At 41.8% G+C, this 15,207-nt stretch overlaps 1 protein-coding gene across 28 annotated transcripts in view; it reads left to right on the top strand.

Moving 5' to 3' along the window:
* WDPCP (WD repeat containing planar cell polarity effector) overlaps nucleotides 1–15,207 on the top strand; it is a 350,788-nt gene that overhangs the window by 65,482 nt on the left and 270,099 nt on the right. For 9 of the 28 annotated variants that reach the window (XR_008313270.1, XR_008313273.1, XR_008313271.1 and 6 more), the window contains exons 1-2: nucleotides 13,219–13,370; nucleotides 13,616–13,914. The exons of 7 other annotated variants lie outside the window; for them this stretch is intronic. Coding sequence is in view for 9 of the 21 variants with exons in the window: in XM_053284358.1 (XP_053140333.1) it covers nucleotides 13,878–13,914 (37 nt within the window). In the remaining 12 variants the exon portion in view is untranslated. Of the gene's footprint in view, nucleotides 1–13,217; nucleotides 13,371–13,615; nucleotides 13,915–15,207 lie in introns of those variants that run through there. 12 more of the 28 variants (XR_008313269.1, XR_008313267.1, XR_008313266.1 and 9 more) reach the window with 4 other exon arrangements.

Below are 15,207 nucleotides of genomic sequence, written 5' to 3'. Positions count from 1 at the left end.
CATACCAACAAAGAGTAAAGGTATAATGTAATAAATGTGCTAACTGATGCCTAGGTGGTAAGGTTACAGGTATTTTGTTATATGAAACCTCAGCTGTCTGCTCAGAATTTTTGTGATAGAACAATGAACTGCTGTAACTACAATACCAATTTGTTGAATAGGGCAAAGCAAACATGAAACTCTGAGCATTGTACCCTTGCTAGTTAAATTGAGAGAAAGATATAAAAGCAGAAAGAGACAAAACAGGAGGAGGACCAAGACTGATGACATAGCTAGACATTACTTTCTAAACCCAGTATATGGGAAAAGTGGTCACCCTTGCATCTCCACACTCCATCCTACATGTATATAAATGTATACATTTATACATGTGGTGTATAAATATTCATAGTAGTATCTCCTCCCTAAATGTCTAAGCTGCTATGAGAGGGGGCAGATCTTTGGTTATCCAAATGTCTGGATTAATATGTGTTTGTGTTTTTTTGCTTTCAGAAAAGAGCCACAAAATGGCTCAGCACTACAAAATGGTGGCAGGAAGTGACATAGGAAATCATTTCCAGCCACTCAAGAACTGTGGATAGGTAAAAATAACCCTATTTTTGCCCCATGAATAACGAAACTGGGTCCCTATGACCCAACCATGGATACTTGAAGCCATGGGTGCTGGGACTGTGGGTAACGAGGGCCACCTGTACTTTGAATTGGGCTTGGAAATTGAGTAGTCGCCAATGAAGCTGCTGTCGTAATGGGTGGCATGATCCTGATTCTTGGCAGAAGTCTGGCTGCAGTATTCTGGATTAGCTGAGCATATCACAATCCAGTCTTGACTTCAGCAAGCCATGTATTGTCATGACCAGATCTGAGATCTCAGGAATGGATACAGCTTGCACACCAACTGAAGTTCAGCAAATGCACTTCTTGCCATCTAACAACTTGGCATCCAGGCTCAAAACTGGGTCCAGGAGCACACCCAAACTGTGAGCCTGAGCTTTCAAGGGGAGTGGTTCATCATCTAATGTGAACTGAAACCCTTTTCCTGGATTCAGGGCCAGTGCCAGACTATTTTGCACCCTAGGCAAGGCTAAGTACTTGTACCCCACAAAAAAAATTTCAACGTCGATTTTCGAAAACAGATGTATTGTAGAAAAAATGAAAAGCACAAAACTTGAAACTGCGAAATTTATTTTAAATTGCAAAAATAGGTAATATATCAATTTTTGATTATCTTTCTCAAATACAAAAGAAAATATTTTGGCACACAAATTATTTTGAACTAGAAGGGCACTCGGTAGGGTGTATACCTCCACCAAGGGCAACACAACCCTCAATACCACATCAAAATCTCACTTTGCGTGCCTTTTCCTTTGCAAATTTTGTCACCAATTCAATCAGATCAAGTGCTGATGCCTGTTCATGTTCAATTGATATAGTTGCCAAGCCAACTAGTCTCTTTTGTGACATTGTTGAACATATGTACGCTGCCGACCCTGCCCCCGTCGTTGCTTGTTAGTCTCTGTAATAGTAGCACGCATGCGCGCGTGGCGGCGTGCGCACGCCCGTCGCCACCGTGCACACGTGCGCCACCTACATCACACGCAGCATGCGTGTGACGTAGGCGGTGCGCGCGCATGGCAGCGACACACGCGCACATGCGTGCTACTATTACAGAGACTAACAAGTGACGACGGGGGCAGGGGCGGCAGCGAGGAACGCTGCCGCCCCAAAAACTTCGCTTTCAACTACAGTGCCGGAGGGGGAAGAGCGGCGGGAAGGGTAAGCTCTACCCCCCCGCCCTTAAAGGGAGACACCCCCCTCGGTGCTGGTCCGGACTGGTCCGGACCATGCACATCCCTAAGGTCAGCAGAGGTGGGGGGGCAGGAGGTGGGGGGAGTGCAAGAGAGACTGGGGCAGGAGGTGGGGTGGGGGAGAGCGGGAGAGAACAGGGGGGAAGGAGAGCCGGCCCCCAAGAGCGCACAGATGCTCTGTGCGGGGTCGGCTAGTGTATATATCATACAGGAAGCAAAATAGGGAATTATATTGTTGTAGCTGTTGGAATCTCTCTTCAGCAGATTGTATGGCCATGTCTAAGACATTATAGTAGAAACCTACTTTGAATTTCTGCTTTGGATCTTGTGGTGCCTCTTCTTTGGCCTCGTACTCAAACTGCCATTTCTTTCTCCTTTTTCTAACTTGTTCTGTCTCAAAGTATGGTAGTATCTCTAGTTGCTTTGCAATTTCAGTAGCATCTGTCAAAACTTGTTGAAAACCTTCATCACATCTGTAGCCCACAAGGTAATTCTTAGTCACTTGCAATTGGCTTGTAGCTGAATTTAAACCAGCTTCCTTATTTTGTAGTAGCTTGCTTGTAAGATTGACTTCAGAAAGTATGTTGTACCATGCAACAAAGGATGCCACAAACTTGAACTTACAAATTGCATCAGCATGGGCCTTAGCTTCAATTTGGGAAGTATTTCCAGATGAACCTTTTAGCCTTGTGTCATCAAAGATCTCTCTTAAAGCATTGTATATATTATCAAGATGATATCTCAGTGGTTTCAAAGCATCTATCTGACTCTCCCATCTTCTTTCACTCAGTGGCTTAGCAGTTATGCCTAAGTCTGATATTTGGCTAGTTAGAATTTGCCAATGCTGATTACAGATCTGTTGCAACAAACTGAAGAAACTAGTTGCTTCCAGACAACACTTAACAGTATCATTGACTACCAAGTTTAAAGAGTGTGCATGGCAGGGCACAAAAAAGACACGTGGGTTTATGTCTAGGACTCTCTTTTGTACACCATTTTCTTTGCCTTTCATGTTACTGTCATTATCATAACCTTGACCACGCAGATTCTCAACTGGTAATCCCATTTGCTCAAGCTGTACAAGAAAAGTTTCTGTCATAAAGGCACCTGTAGTCTCCTTTAGTGAAACAAATCCCAAGAAATGTTCTCTTATGATAACTTCAGGCTCTGACATCTCATTATTTGATGGTTTGATTACATAATCAAAACATACAATCATTGTCATTTGCTCAGTGACTAATATCAGGTGTGCAGTCGAGAATAATTGAGTAATATTCGGCTGAGTTTGTATGTGTTAAAATTTGCTGCTTTATAGCACCTGCTAGTAGCTGTATAAGCTCATTTTGGATATCTTTTCCTAGGTAGTGAACCATTGTTTCTTGATCTTTAACTCTGTGCAAATGTTCATTCATGATAGGGTCAAAAAGGGCTAGATATTCTACAAACTTAAAAAAATTTCGATTGCTAGCACTGTACAAGTTTTCATTTGTACCACGGAATGACAAGTTTTGCATGCCAAGAACTTTGACCAAAGCAATCAACCATTCCAAGATTTGTCGCCAATATTGTTCTTCTTGCCTAATTTTCTGCTGGTTATTACCATCAATTGTTTTTCTTTTAGATAAGCGCAATTCAAGTTCACACCATGTCTGATAGTTTTCTAAATGGTCAGTATTCCTCTCATGTGAAGAAAGAATTGCTCCAATATTCTTCCAGGCTTTTGAACCTGTTTCTTGTAGGGATGATGTACCATTTTTTTGGCTGAACAACCTACAGCAAAAACAAAAAAGCACATCTTTTGAGGTTGAATATATCAACCATTGACTGCATACTTCTTCACCATTTGTTAGTCTCCTTTTATAGTGTATAGGAGAAAATCTTCTGTTTTTTTAGTCTTTGGGGAAATCATGTGATACAACCTGCTGTGGTTCATGTTGTATTATAAGCTATCACAAATTATCACTGCAACAGTAAGGCCAGTTGGCAGGATCACTGTAATTTAAGTCAGGCACAATACCATCTTCACATTTTCTTGACATCTTTTTTCCCCTCTGTGTTTTCCAGAAATATCTCCAATTTGTGAAACTTCTGTCTTAAGAGTTTCTGTCATTTGTAGTAGGAGCACCACATTCAGCTCTCCCAGTGCTAGTTTCAACAAGAGTACAGTCATATTCTTGTTCTTGATTTGCTTTCTGTGTACGAAGGTATTTCAAGAAGAACCCCTCCTTAGCTTTTTCTGCCTTTTGTTTGTGGTACTGAGCTCCAGAAGGTCATTTTCTATCAGCCATAGCTTACTAGAAAAATGAAATAAAAATATATGGGATCACTGTGATACAAATTGAATTAGGTTTAACAGTATTGTTAGTGTTGAAAACAATGAATTGGTTTTTTTTCTCATTTTCCTACTCATTATTCTTAACGCATTGACACTCTACACTTTCCGCCACTCTGAGATCTGTGCCCTAGGCGGCTGCCTAGTTGGCCTAATGGTAGCACTCGTCCTGCCCGGATTGGCAGTTTGACTAAACGAGAGCACCTCTGCCTATTCTGGTTTTAAACTAGTTTGTTTGCTAGACTTTTTTTGATTAAATGAGTCCATTACTGATCTTAGGGACTAGGTTAGAACCTTGTCCCTTGAGTGAAATGAGAGACAGAGTTGTTTGCTTAGAGGAAGGTCCTGGTGTGTTTTGAATTGCAGCTTTTGTCTCAGCCGTTCAAAAAGGTTTAAATATGAAGGGAAATGTTTCAGTTTGAGGTACAGAAAACTCAAATAGTGATTGTGATTGATTAAGTACCGTCAAGTCGATGTCGACTCTTAGCGACCACATAGATAAATTCTCTCCAGGATGATCTGTCTTCAGCTTGGCCTTTAAGGTCTCTCAGTGGTTCATTCATTGCTGCCGTAATCTAGTCCATCCACCTTGCTACTGGTTGTCCTCTTCTTCTCTTTCCTTCAACTTTTCCCAGCATTATGGACTTCTCAAGGGAGCTGGGTTTTAGCATAATGTGTGCAAAGTAGGATAGTTTGAGCCTTGTCATTTGTATCTCGAGTGAAAATTCTGGATTGAATAGCTTGTAGACATGTATCAGGCAGAAATTCATCAGGGATATCTCTAGTAAATGATTGGGGAATTTCTGCTTGGTGGATTTCTGCACTTGTTGAATTTCTGCTTGGATACATTCCCCCCAGCCCAATTTCAAGCTGGAAGACCAAGGCAAAATGTGGGTGTTTGGAGCCTCATTTGTAAAGTCAGCATAATATACAAATCTGTACAAAGTCCTTAAAGCTTATACGGTGCAGAAGTTAAAATTGGCACCTTTACTTGCAATTTCTTTGCTTTTTAGAGGATGAATGAAAACTGAAAGCATTTTATTGTAAACAGAAGATTTTGAGATTACCAAATTCCTAGTCTTAAATATATATATATATATATATATATATATATTAGACACTGTGGGAAAAAGAAGTTTAACAGTGGCTCATACCCATGCTGCCTAAGTGGAGCTTTCATATTCATAGGGAGTGTACCTCTGATGCAGAATGCTGATGTTCAAAGAAAGAATTTTACTTGCTCATAGGGAGCAGCAAATCTCTGATGTAGAAGCTCCTTCTTCAGGGACAATCTACTACTGCCTTGTGTGTCGCTGAAAGCCCTCCCACCATTAACCTTGCCACTTCTTCACTTGCCCTTGCAAGTCCATTTGCCACTCTACCACTGTCTCTTGTGCCCTTGTAAATCCATTTTCCATTTCACCACTGCTTCACATTCCTTCTTAAGTCCATTTGCCACCTTGCTGCCAGCTCTCATTCTCTCATGAGGCACCTTGCCTGCCCTAGTATGACTCCCCTGCCACCTTACTATCACCTCAGTAGAGGGACAAAACCAATGCCAATAACAGGAGAGGGAAGGAAATTTTTGGTTAATTATAGGAGGTCCAGAGCTCTCCTAGACTCTCCTTATCAAGCAGCTATGTTCTGAACCAGGAAGTCACTCTCTAGAACTTGCCAGGATTTCCCCCTGCTAACTCTGGCTTCAGAACCTTCAATGGGCCAAATCACTGATCTGTGCCCTTTGTTGTTTCTCTCCTGTTATTTCAACTTCAGAGGCTAACAACTCAAGAAATACTAGATGGATCTTTTTTGAAACAACACAATATTATGCTTGAGCATATCTGAAGTTTTAAAACATTTAAATAGCGATTTTAAAAAGGCACTAGCTGACCCCACACAGAGCATCTGTGTGCTCTTTGGGGCTGGCAGTTACCTCTTCTCTCCCTCCTCTGCCCTAGTCTCTGGCCGCCTCTGCGGCCGGGCCCAGGCTGCCAGGCTGAGTGCCGCCTCCGCGGCTGGGCCTGCCGCCGGGCTGAGTGCTGCCTCTGCAGCCGGGGTGGCTACCGGGCTGAGTTCCACCTCTGCGGCCCGCCGCTTGCCTCCGTGACCAGGCCCGCCACCGCCTCTGGCCTCCTGGGTGCACCTCAGCCTATCAGGTGCTTCCGCCACCCAGCCCATCAACTGGGTGCCGGGACGCACATTCCAAGGCACACCCAGGAGAATTAAATATATAGATGTCTTATCTGATAGCAAAAAACAAAGCCAACAGTTGTTTTCTAGAGTGTCAATTTTTAAACTGTTGCATCTTGGCCATTGTACAACAGATCTGCACCATATTTGGAGGTATGGTGTCACTTGTCACCTACTGATGTCTGCAAATGTTCAAACAGCTTGGAGAGATGGTTTGAATTTCATGGTCAGTAGAATGTTTAGGACTTATAATGGAAGAATTTGAAACAACTCCTCATCTTAACTAGACTGACACTACCATGCTAGAACTACTTTTGTTTTCATTGATTTGAAGTATCGCAACCTGTATGCATTTTTGGAATAATATCTGTTGCAGGACTTGGCTTTAGTATCACCAGTGTCTGACTTCCGAAATTACATGCAAATCCCACGAAATCATGTATGTATATTTAGTCAAAGATAACCATAACCAAGTACTAAAGTATGATAAGAACAGCCAAATAGATACTACCTAAAAAGAAAAGCAATATTTTCATGTTAAGACAGGAAGAGTCTGACCTGACCCACCAGAAAAGTCTTTGATAGTATTAAAAGTACAAACATTGAAAATAGGAAACTGATTGCTGATGCAACATTTACATTTGTGCAAATACCTCTTTATTTTGGGGATTTGACTATTTAAATGTGATTGTTTATATGATTGAACAAGTGCATATGGTTTTTCAAAATATCTTTGTCCTACCTATCTGGTACAAGAACAGACAATAAACCTACACAAACAGCATTGCAATCTTGAATTATTACAATATAAACATTAATGGGTCTTTTCTTTCTTTAAGTGAAGGTGGGCATATCTGAAAATAAAATCTCCCCACCACCACCACCATAATTCTGTTTGAGGATCAGAAAGGAATACAAAGGCAGAAAAGGGTTTTTCTTGTTCGTATTTCTTGAAAAAAGAAAATCTGGAATATAGGCATTGTTATTGTTTCCTGATATAGTGAATACAGTTTGAAATAAGGCCTTTTGGCATTTCTGTACATCAGCAAAATGTATTACAACTATAAGCTGTTTAAGCTAGGGTACTTTACTTCAGTGGGACTAAATCAGTTTAAAAGGCCATATCATTTATATTTAAAAAAATTAGATCAGCAAGAAGTTTGTAGTAACAGGTTATAAAAATGATAAAGAAATGTTACCTTTTACTTTAAATACTACTAGAAATAGGGATGTGCACTGAACGGGATTGTAGGAAATACTAGACAAATCTTATCCCCCACTATATAGTTATATAAAATTACTCTCCCTAAGTTCTGCCATGCCTTTACTTTGACCCGTTTAAATGTGTTACCTGTTTTGGAGGGAAGATTTCATCATATGTCATATTCCCGATAGCTCTGCCACTGCCATTCACACAAGATTGAGCCAGTGGAGTGTGTACTGTATTACTTTACTGTGTATTTTATAAAGATATTCATTCTCTTCTTATTGGTTTAATTTTGTTACACTATCCAGGCAGGCCAGATGACTTTTATGTAAATCTCCTTCTTTCTGATTCTGACGCTGAGATCATCTATTTGATTGTGTGGCTAAATTCTGTGCAATATTAATATTAATATTAATATTAATATTAATATTTATTAATATTAATTCTGCCTGCAATATTAGGAAGCAAATAGTTAACCTTTATGTTGTGTAAGGTATACGTGTTGTGGTGGTGGTGGGTTGATAGTCCTAGTATTATTTGTTGTTATTTATTACTATTTAGCATTAGAGTACTTTAAGTTGAACTGCCTGTAATTGTTGGTTGTTGTGATTGCTGGCTGGTTGCGGACTGTAATATATGATTATGTATGGGATTTCTGTTCCGAGCTCAGAACAGAACGCAAATGCCCGGAACATTCCTTAGAAAAACCTGTCGAGCCGGTTGTTCCGGCGGAATGAGCTCAAAAAGTTGATTTGTATGATAAAAAGCCAACCCAGAAGCAAGGAGATTGCAAGCCATTCAGAAACCAGTGCTAAAACCAGTAGCAAGAGAAAAACATCTGCCAAAATGGTGCTTGGAATGGGGGCATTCTGGTCCAAGCTTGAAATAGGCCCTTCATTCGAAGGGCATTCTGTTTCAAGCTTGAAATACTCAAAATGCCCCGTTTTGAGTCAGAATATTTCAAGCTTGGAATGTTCTGCACACCCCATAACTAGAAACTGCCTACTTTTTTAGGTAGAAAAGTTGTGTTTGGTTTTTGGCTTCCCAAAAATATTAGAGACTTTTAAGTAGATTAAACCTATTATAATTTTTTTTAAAGTTTTAGAAATCTTGGTTCCCTTTAATTATCATTCACATTGGAAAAATCATAATCTTAATTGGCTGTATCCAAAACTATAGCTGCAGTGGCACTTCATCATCAGAAGCTTCTTCTGCTCACAGGAGAGTTGCACTTATGTGAGGACCACATCCACTGACAGAAGGAGCCCTTGCATGCGTACAACTCTCCTCCTGGGATTGGAGGGAGCTTCTGACTATTCATTATGGGTGGACCAGATCAGGCATGTATCCAAGGGCTCATGCCTGCCTGTGCCTAAATGAGGGCCTACGCCTCACCATCCATCCAGCTTCTCTGCAGTGGAAGTGGAAGTGGAAGTTGGTCAGTTTTCACACCACTGCTGCCTTTGCCATCTTCCACCAGCCAATGGGTGGTGGACACTGCTTGGCTGATAGAAAGCAAAGAGCTGGTGTTGTTGAAAGGGAAGTGTTGGTGTTGATGGATGCAGCAGCTCCATATTGCTGAGGAGCTGCTATTGCCACATCATTTGGCAACTTGAGCAGCAACTCCTCTTCCCACCCTAAAAGGGTAGAAGTGAAAAGCTGCTGTTGCCTAGTAAGTTCAGGAGGGCACTGGGACCCTGCATGTCATGAGGAGCTCAGAAGAAAGCTGCTGCTGAAGGATGCAGCAGTGGTGGTGGCAGCTCCTCTTGCTCTTACGCTTCAAGAGTGGGAGGGGGAGAAGCTGCTGCTATCTTTCATAGGAACATAGGAAGCTGCCATATACTGAATCGGACCATTGGTCTATCTAGCTCAGTATTGTCTTCATAGACTGGCAGCAGCTTCTCTAAGGTTGCAGGCAGGAATCTCTCTCAGCCCTTTCTTGGAGAAGCCAGGGAGGGAACTTGAAACCGTTTACTCTTCCCAGAGCGGTTCCATCCCCTGAGGGAAATATCTTACAGTGCTCACATGTGGTCTCCCATTCATATGCAACCAAGGTGGACCCTGCTTAGCTAAGGGGACAAGCCATGCTTACTACCACAAGACCTCCTCTCCTCTCTTTCTACCACCAACTGGTAAGGTTTTGATTCTGCGGACACCCTTCATGGGGCCGTGCCCTAAAGCTTTGGCACTGGCTCTGTTTCTGACAATGGAATGCCAAGGAGATTCCAGTTTGATCTTGGTTTTGGAAATATGACTGCAAGTGAGACAAGGAGCCCAACAAACCAGCATAGTTCTGTGCTGTAAAAGTTGGACTGGCATCCCAAGCTGTGGCAAAATGCCTGGCGTATATGCTTAAGGTCTGTTAATAGCTGGCCATTGTTACTGTTCTCTTCCCATTTTAAACTATTACAATTACTAAGAATATTTGTATACCATTTTTCAACAAAAGGTCTCAAAGCCGTTTATACAGAAAAATATAAATATATAAATAAGATGGTTCCCTGTCTGAAAAAGGCTCAACATCTACAAAGAAATACTGGAGGGATTCTGTGCTGGAGATGTATGGTCCAGTTGATCTCCCCCTTCTAAATATGAGCATCTTCGTACTTCGAATCTCCCCCTTCTAAATACGAGCATCTTCGTACTTCGAATCTTTGCTCAGTTAGCAGGGGCATTTTGAAATTTCATATTTGATAATTGTGCTATGTAATAAATCACGCAACATACAGCATTCAGAGCAAATATGAGCTGCGGCAAGCATGTCTGTTTTTCCACCAATAGCTGGTAAAATAGGGCCATGTTCCTATTTATGGTTGTGTTTCAACAGACAAAAGGCCACTGTGACAGTGTGTTACACTAGGGATGTGAACGGAACCGGCTGGCCCGATATGGTTCGAGTCCGGACCGGACTCAAACCTGACTGGGCCAGTTCGGTCTGGCACCCCCTCGAACCCCACCCCCATTCCATTCAATTGGGGGGGGGGTTGCAAATGTTTTTGGGTTTTTCTCCTATTTTTTTCTACCTTTACTCCCTTTGAGGGAGTTCCTTGAGGCATGGGTGGGAGTCCACGGAGGTTCCCCCTCCCCCCACTGGCCTCCGGCCTCACCACCAGGGGCCTGTTCAGCTGTTTTTTTGGCCCGTTTGGGCCTTCGGCACAGCAGCCATTTTGGATGCTGCTGCACCTGCACAATTGGCCTCTGTAAGGCCTGGGCCAGTTGTGCAGGCATGGCGGCATCCAAAATGGCCACTGCGCTAAAGTTCGAAGTCCTGAATGGGCTGAAAAACTGGCCCAACGGGCCGCTGCCAGTGAGGCCAGAGGCCAGTGGGTGGAGGGGAAACATCCATTGACACCCCCCACACACACACACTGTATCAAGGAACTCCCCCGAAGGGAATAAAGGTAGACATTTTTTAAACAAACAAACAAATAAATAAAATAAAAATGTTCACGAACCCCCGAACAGTCGGGGGTGTTTGGTCCGGGGTCAGTCCGAGGGTCTGTCCAGTCCGAGGTCGGACCGAACAGCGGGTGATTCGGTTCAACTCCAGACCATCGGACCGAACTGGCTTGACATTGAACCTGTCAAACATTGAGCCGGTTTGTACATCCCTATGTTACACTGCTCCATATTTGATAAAAGTGGGAGTTCAGTTACAATTGATTATAAATTCCCATAACACCAGAGTAGACAGCTTGACTGTGCCAAGCAAAGTGATAATGTCTATGCTCCTGGATTCCTGAAACATGGAGAAGGATGTCAAGGCACCAAACTAGTACCTCTGGGAGGATTTGTAGAGTTTGTACTGGTAGAAAAAATGGAAGATGCAAGTCAGGTGTTGATGTGCCAATAAAGAAGAGGAGAGGTAAAATTTAAGGTTCATATGTGTTACATTCTATTGGGTGGTTGTCTTACTATTGGCAAGCAGTCTGAACAGAAGCCAACATCAGATTAACGAGGATGAATGGTTTATGTTGAGTGTGTGAAAGAATCATACTGTAGTAATCAATACTATACGCCCCCTCCACCCTTGTACAGGGTATGTATGTGATTGTAGCACATACTACTACTGGAAAGGAAGGAGATATTCCCATTAACTACCTCTTGCATAGTCCTTAGGAATTCCATCTTTGGCACCAGGCATCTTCCACGAAAAGGGAAGTCATCTAATAAGTCATCAATGACAAGAGGAAAGGCTGCAAAATGCAGGAGCACTCCTATTATAGGAGCTCGACATGTCTGGCTGTCAATAAGCTCATGAAAACTCATGTTCTCTTTGGTGTCTCCCTAAATATTTCATTCTCTTGATCTCAGATGTTTTCTTGTTGTTTTAACTGTGTCCTTAAAAAGGGGACCTTTCCTTAAAGAGAAAAACATAGGAATCAAATTCATTTTCTTATTACAAATATTTTTATTGTCTTTCTACCTTTCAGCCATACAAAAAAATCTCAAAGTAGTTTATATCACAAAAGAGATTCTTGTCTCAAGTGCATTTGCAATTTAAAATGAAACACATGGAAGATGCCTGCAACAGCCACTGAGAGGAAACTATGCTGGGTTGACTTAGGACTGTTTCTATCCTCTTGCTAACTATAAGAGAAGCACCATTTTAAAAGGCTGTGCTTTGTCATTATAAGCAAGGAAAGCCTTATGAACACAAATTCACATTTCACTAATGAATAATTTTTGAGGCAAAACAAGACAGCAAAAGGTTAAGCATATGTATTATTTCTCAGTCTTTTCTATAAGATGGCAGTCTAGAGATCTGAACACATTTTTTAGATACTTGCACAACAGAAGTTCTGGATAATACTAAGGGCTCCTGAGAAGCTAGCTTTTATACACTCGTTTATCATAAACTCAGACATCAAGGATATGAAAGTGGAATCCCCTCAATGAGTCTCATTCCTTAGAATGGGGCATCAAACTCAAGTAGGTTGGAGGGTCACTTCACCCAGTAGATGCTCAGATATTTTAAATCAAATAATCATTGGGTTTAATGGGGAAGGTGACAGAAGTAGGATCAGTGTTTATCTTTCTTAAAATAAACCTTGCAAAACACTTGTGTGCTAACCTTCCACATCTGGCCTGACAAAAGCTTTTCTGCAGCTCCACTGTTTCCAGTTCCTAGATGCCCCGACAGCTCTCAACTCAATGCCACCTAAGCCCCTTTCCCCATGCTTGCCCTCCAAAATTCTCTCACATGTCAGACGAGCTCCCCCGCCCCACATTCTGCCAGTCCAAACATCTTTCATCCAGATCCCCTTCACTGTTCCCACAGGACACCATATCCTTTACTGAAGGTTTCCTCCTCCTTGCCATTTGGCCTGTACTTTTCTTTTTAAAAAATGTGTGTGCACTTGTTTAGTACTTCTCTCAGGTGCTTTGATGATGTGTAAAATGAAAAGTAGGGTACACATTTTTAGAACATTGAGTGAGAACAGTGCTTACTGCTTCTAATTTTCTCTTACACGGCCAGACACAACACATAGTTACAGATAGGGAGGCCCATGACCTGCATGTCATCACAAATGAATGTGACATAATTAGTCTGTATTAACATTGCAATTTGCTTATTAAATGGTCAAAGATGCCAGATCATATCATAAGCTCGGAAAGGGTAATCAAGGACAGGTGGTGCTCCCTCTATTAAGAGCACATAAGGACACAAGGACAGGCACCTGGCCAGATTCGAATGTAGCGGGGGAAATGGCCAGATTCCAACGCAGCAGAAGCCAGAGACTAATCCATCTCCATCGCAGGCATCACCGAAGGGCCAGTCAAGGAGGTAGATCTGGAAGGAGGCAGAGAAGACACCAAGGCAGAGGGAGAAGAGGTAACAATCCTTATATGATCTAGGCCAGGGATTCTCAACATTGGGTCCCCAGATGTTATTGGACTTCAGCTCCCATAATCCCCAGCCCCAGTGGCTTTTGGTGGGGGGTTATGGGAGTTGAAGTCAAATAACATCTGGGGACCCAACATTGAGAATCCCTGATCTAGGACATTGAATCTTATAACTATATACTGGAGGTGAGTTTGATTATTAGACAATAACTAATTGGTGTTTGTCTGTTCCAGGTCATAGATTACGTGGTCACAGGAGGGGGAGAAGAAGGAGAGATCACTACTAAGCTCTTTCACCGTCATGGTGTCCAGTGGCCTTGGTTTTAAGTCACTCATTTCACTAAAGTTTCTGCAAAACAAAAAAGTGAAACACAATCACCCCTTCTTTTTGAAGACTCAGACTCAGAAAGAATTACCAAAGAATTGTGGAGGCTGAAACCATTTGAACCTTGTCAATAAACGTTGACATAGCACGTGTGGGTCCGAATATCATTCCATGAGGCTTCATGCTATTATGATGAGAAAAGATGTAGGTGAGCAAAGCAAAGTTACACACACCACAGAATAATGTTCAAGAGGGTTTTTAAAAACATATCTTATGTAAGCATCTTGTGGCAAAAAGCAGCACAGGCATCTTAAAAATTACTATTAAATTATGTAGATGCGACTCAATGTTCATTCTTATCAATTAGGTTCTCAGGGACGAAACATTCTAGGTGACACTGGAGGTGAGTTTTCCAAAGCAGTAAATGGTGCTGAATTCTGCATGGTCACAAAGATATGACATTATTTGAGAGTATCTCACTTTGAGTGTAATTCTTTATAGGATCATGTTACCCTTTAAGAACAGCAGAGGAAGCCTGTATGCAAGAATCCATTTGTACAAGTTAATCGGACACACAACCTGCTTTTTCAAGCCCAAGGCATGATGTATCCTCTCTTAACACAATCCAGCTCTATGGATTTCAGTGCTCTCTCTTCTATGCTGGGTGCACAGTGCCAGACATAATGTGTCTGACCATTACTATCAATAGGAAATGTGTGCTGCACTCATATTCCAAATTAAAATGAATTTCTGTATTATCTCCATACAGCTTTAGTTTGCCCACAAAAGGAATTTTCCACTAAAGATCTTGGGCTCTCCCCCTGCCCCAAGTTATTACTTTTAACCTCTCCCATGGTAAAGGCTGAGGCTGTATAAAGCCATTTAAAGTCAGTGTGGCGTAGTGGCTAGAATGTTGAATTGTTGTGGTAATTCCAAGTTCATATCCACACTCAACTTTAAAGCTCACCAAAATTTAGCATTAGTGCAAATATCCTCACAACACCTTATGGGTGTTGCAAGGATAAAAATATCCATATACATTGCTCTGAGCTCCTTGGAGGAAGAGCGGAATAGAAATGTAAAAATAAATGAGTACCCATCTCTCAGCCTAACAAACCTCACAAGGTTGTTCAGAGACTGCGAACTCTGACTCCTTTGGAGGAAGAGTGGAATACAAATGTAACGCATATTTTCTGAAGCATCACAGACTGCTGCAGCTGATTTCAGTGTATTAATGGAGTGAGAAAATGTTACCTTGAGGTTGCTCAATTAAATTGGGTTCTTATGTAAGGTCTAAGGATTAATTTGATTAAATGAAAGCCCAGCTAGACATTTTATTGGAATTCTATGGTTGATCTCCCAGATCATTAAAAACCAGTCACAGGTAGGGCATTTGGATTGGTCCAATGGAGGTAAATCAAGTTTGACCCTTTGCCATTTTACCCTCACCCCACAAAGCTCCTGCTCAACTACATAACTGATCCTGTGGGGGAGAGAGGCA

This window comes from Hemicordylus capensis, chromosome 1 (genome assembly GCF_027244095.1).
Source record: "Hemicordylus capensis ecotype Gifberg chromosome 1, rHemCap1.1.pri, whole genome shotgun sequence".
NCBI classification, from domain to species: domain Eukaryota; kingdom Metazoa; phylum Chordata; class Lepidosauria; order Squamata; family Cordylidae; genus Hemicordylus; species Hemicordylus capensis.
Note: the sequence above shows the minus strand (reverse complement) of the source record. Positions and strands in the feature narration are given on the sequence as shown.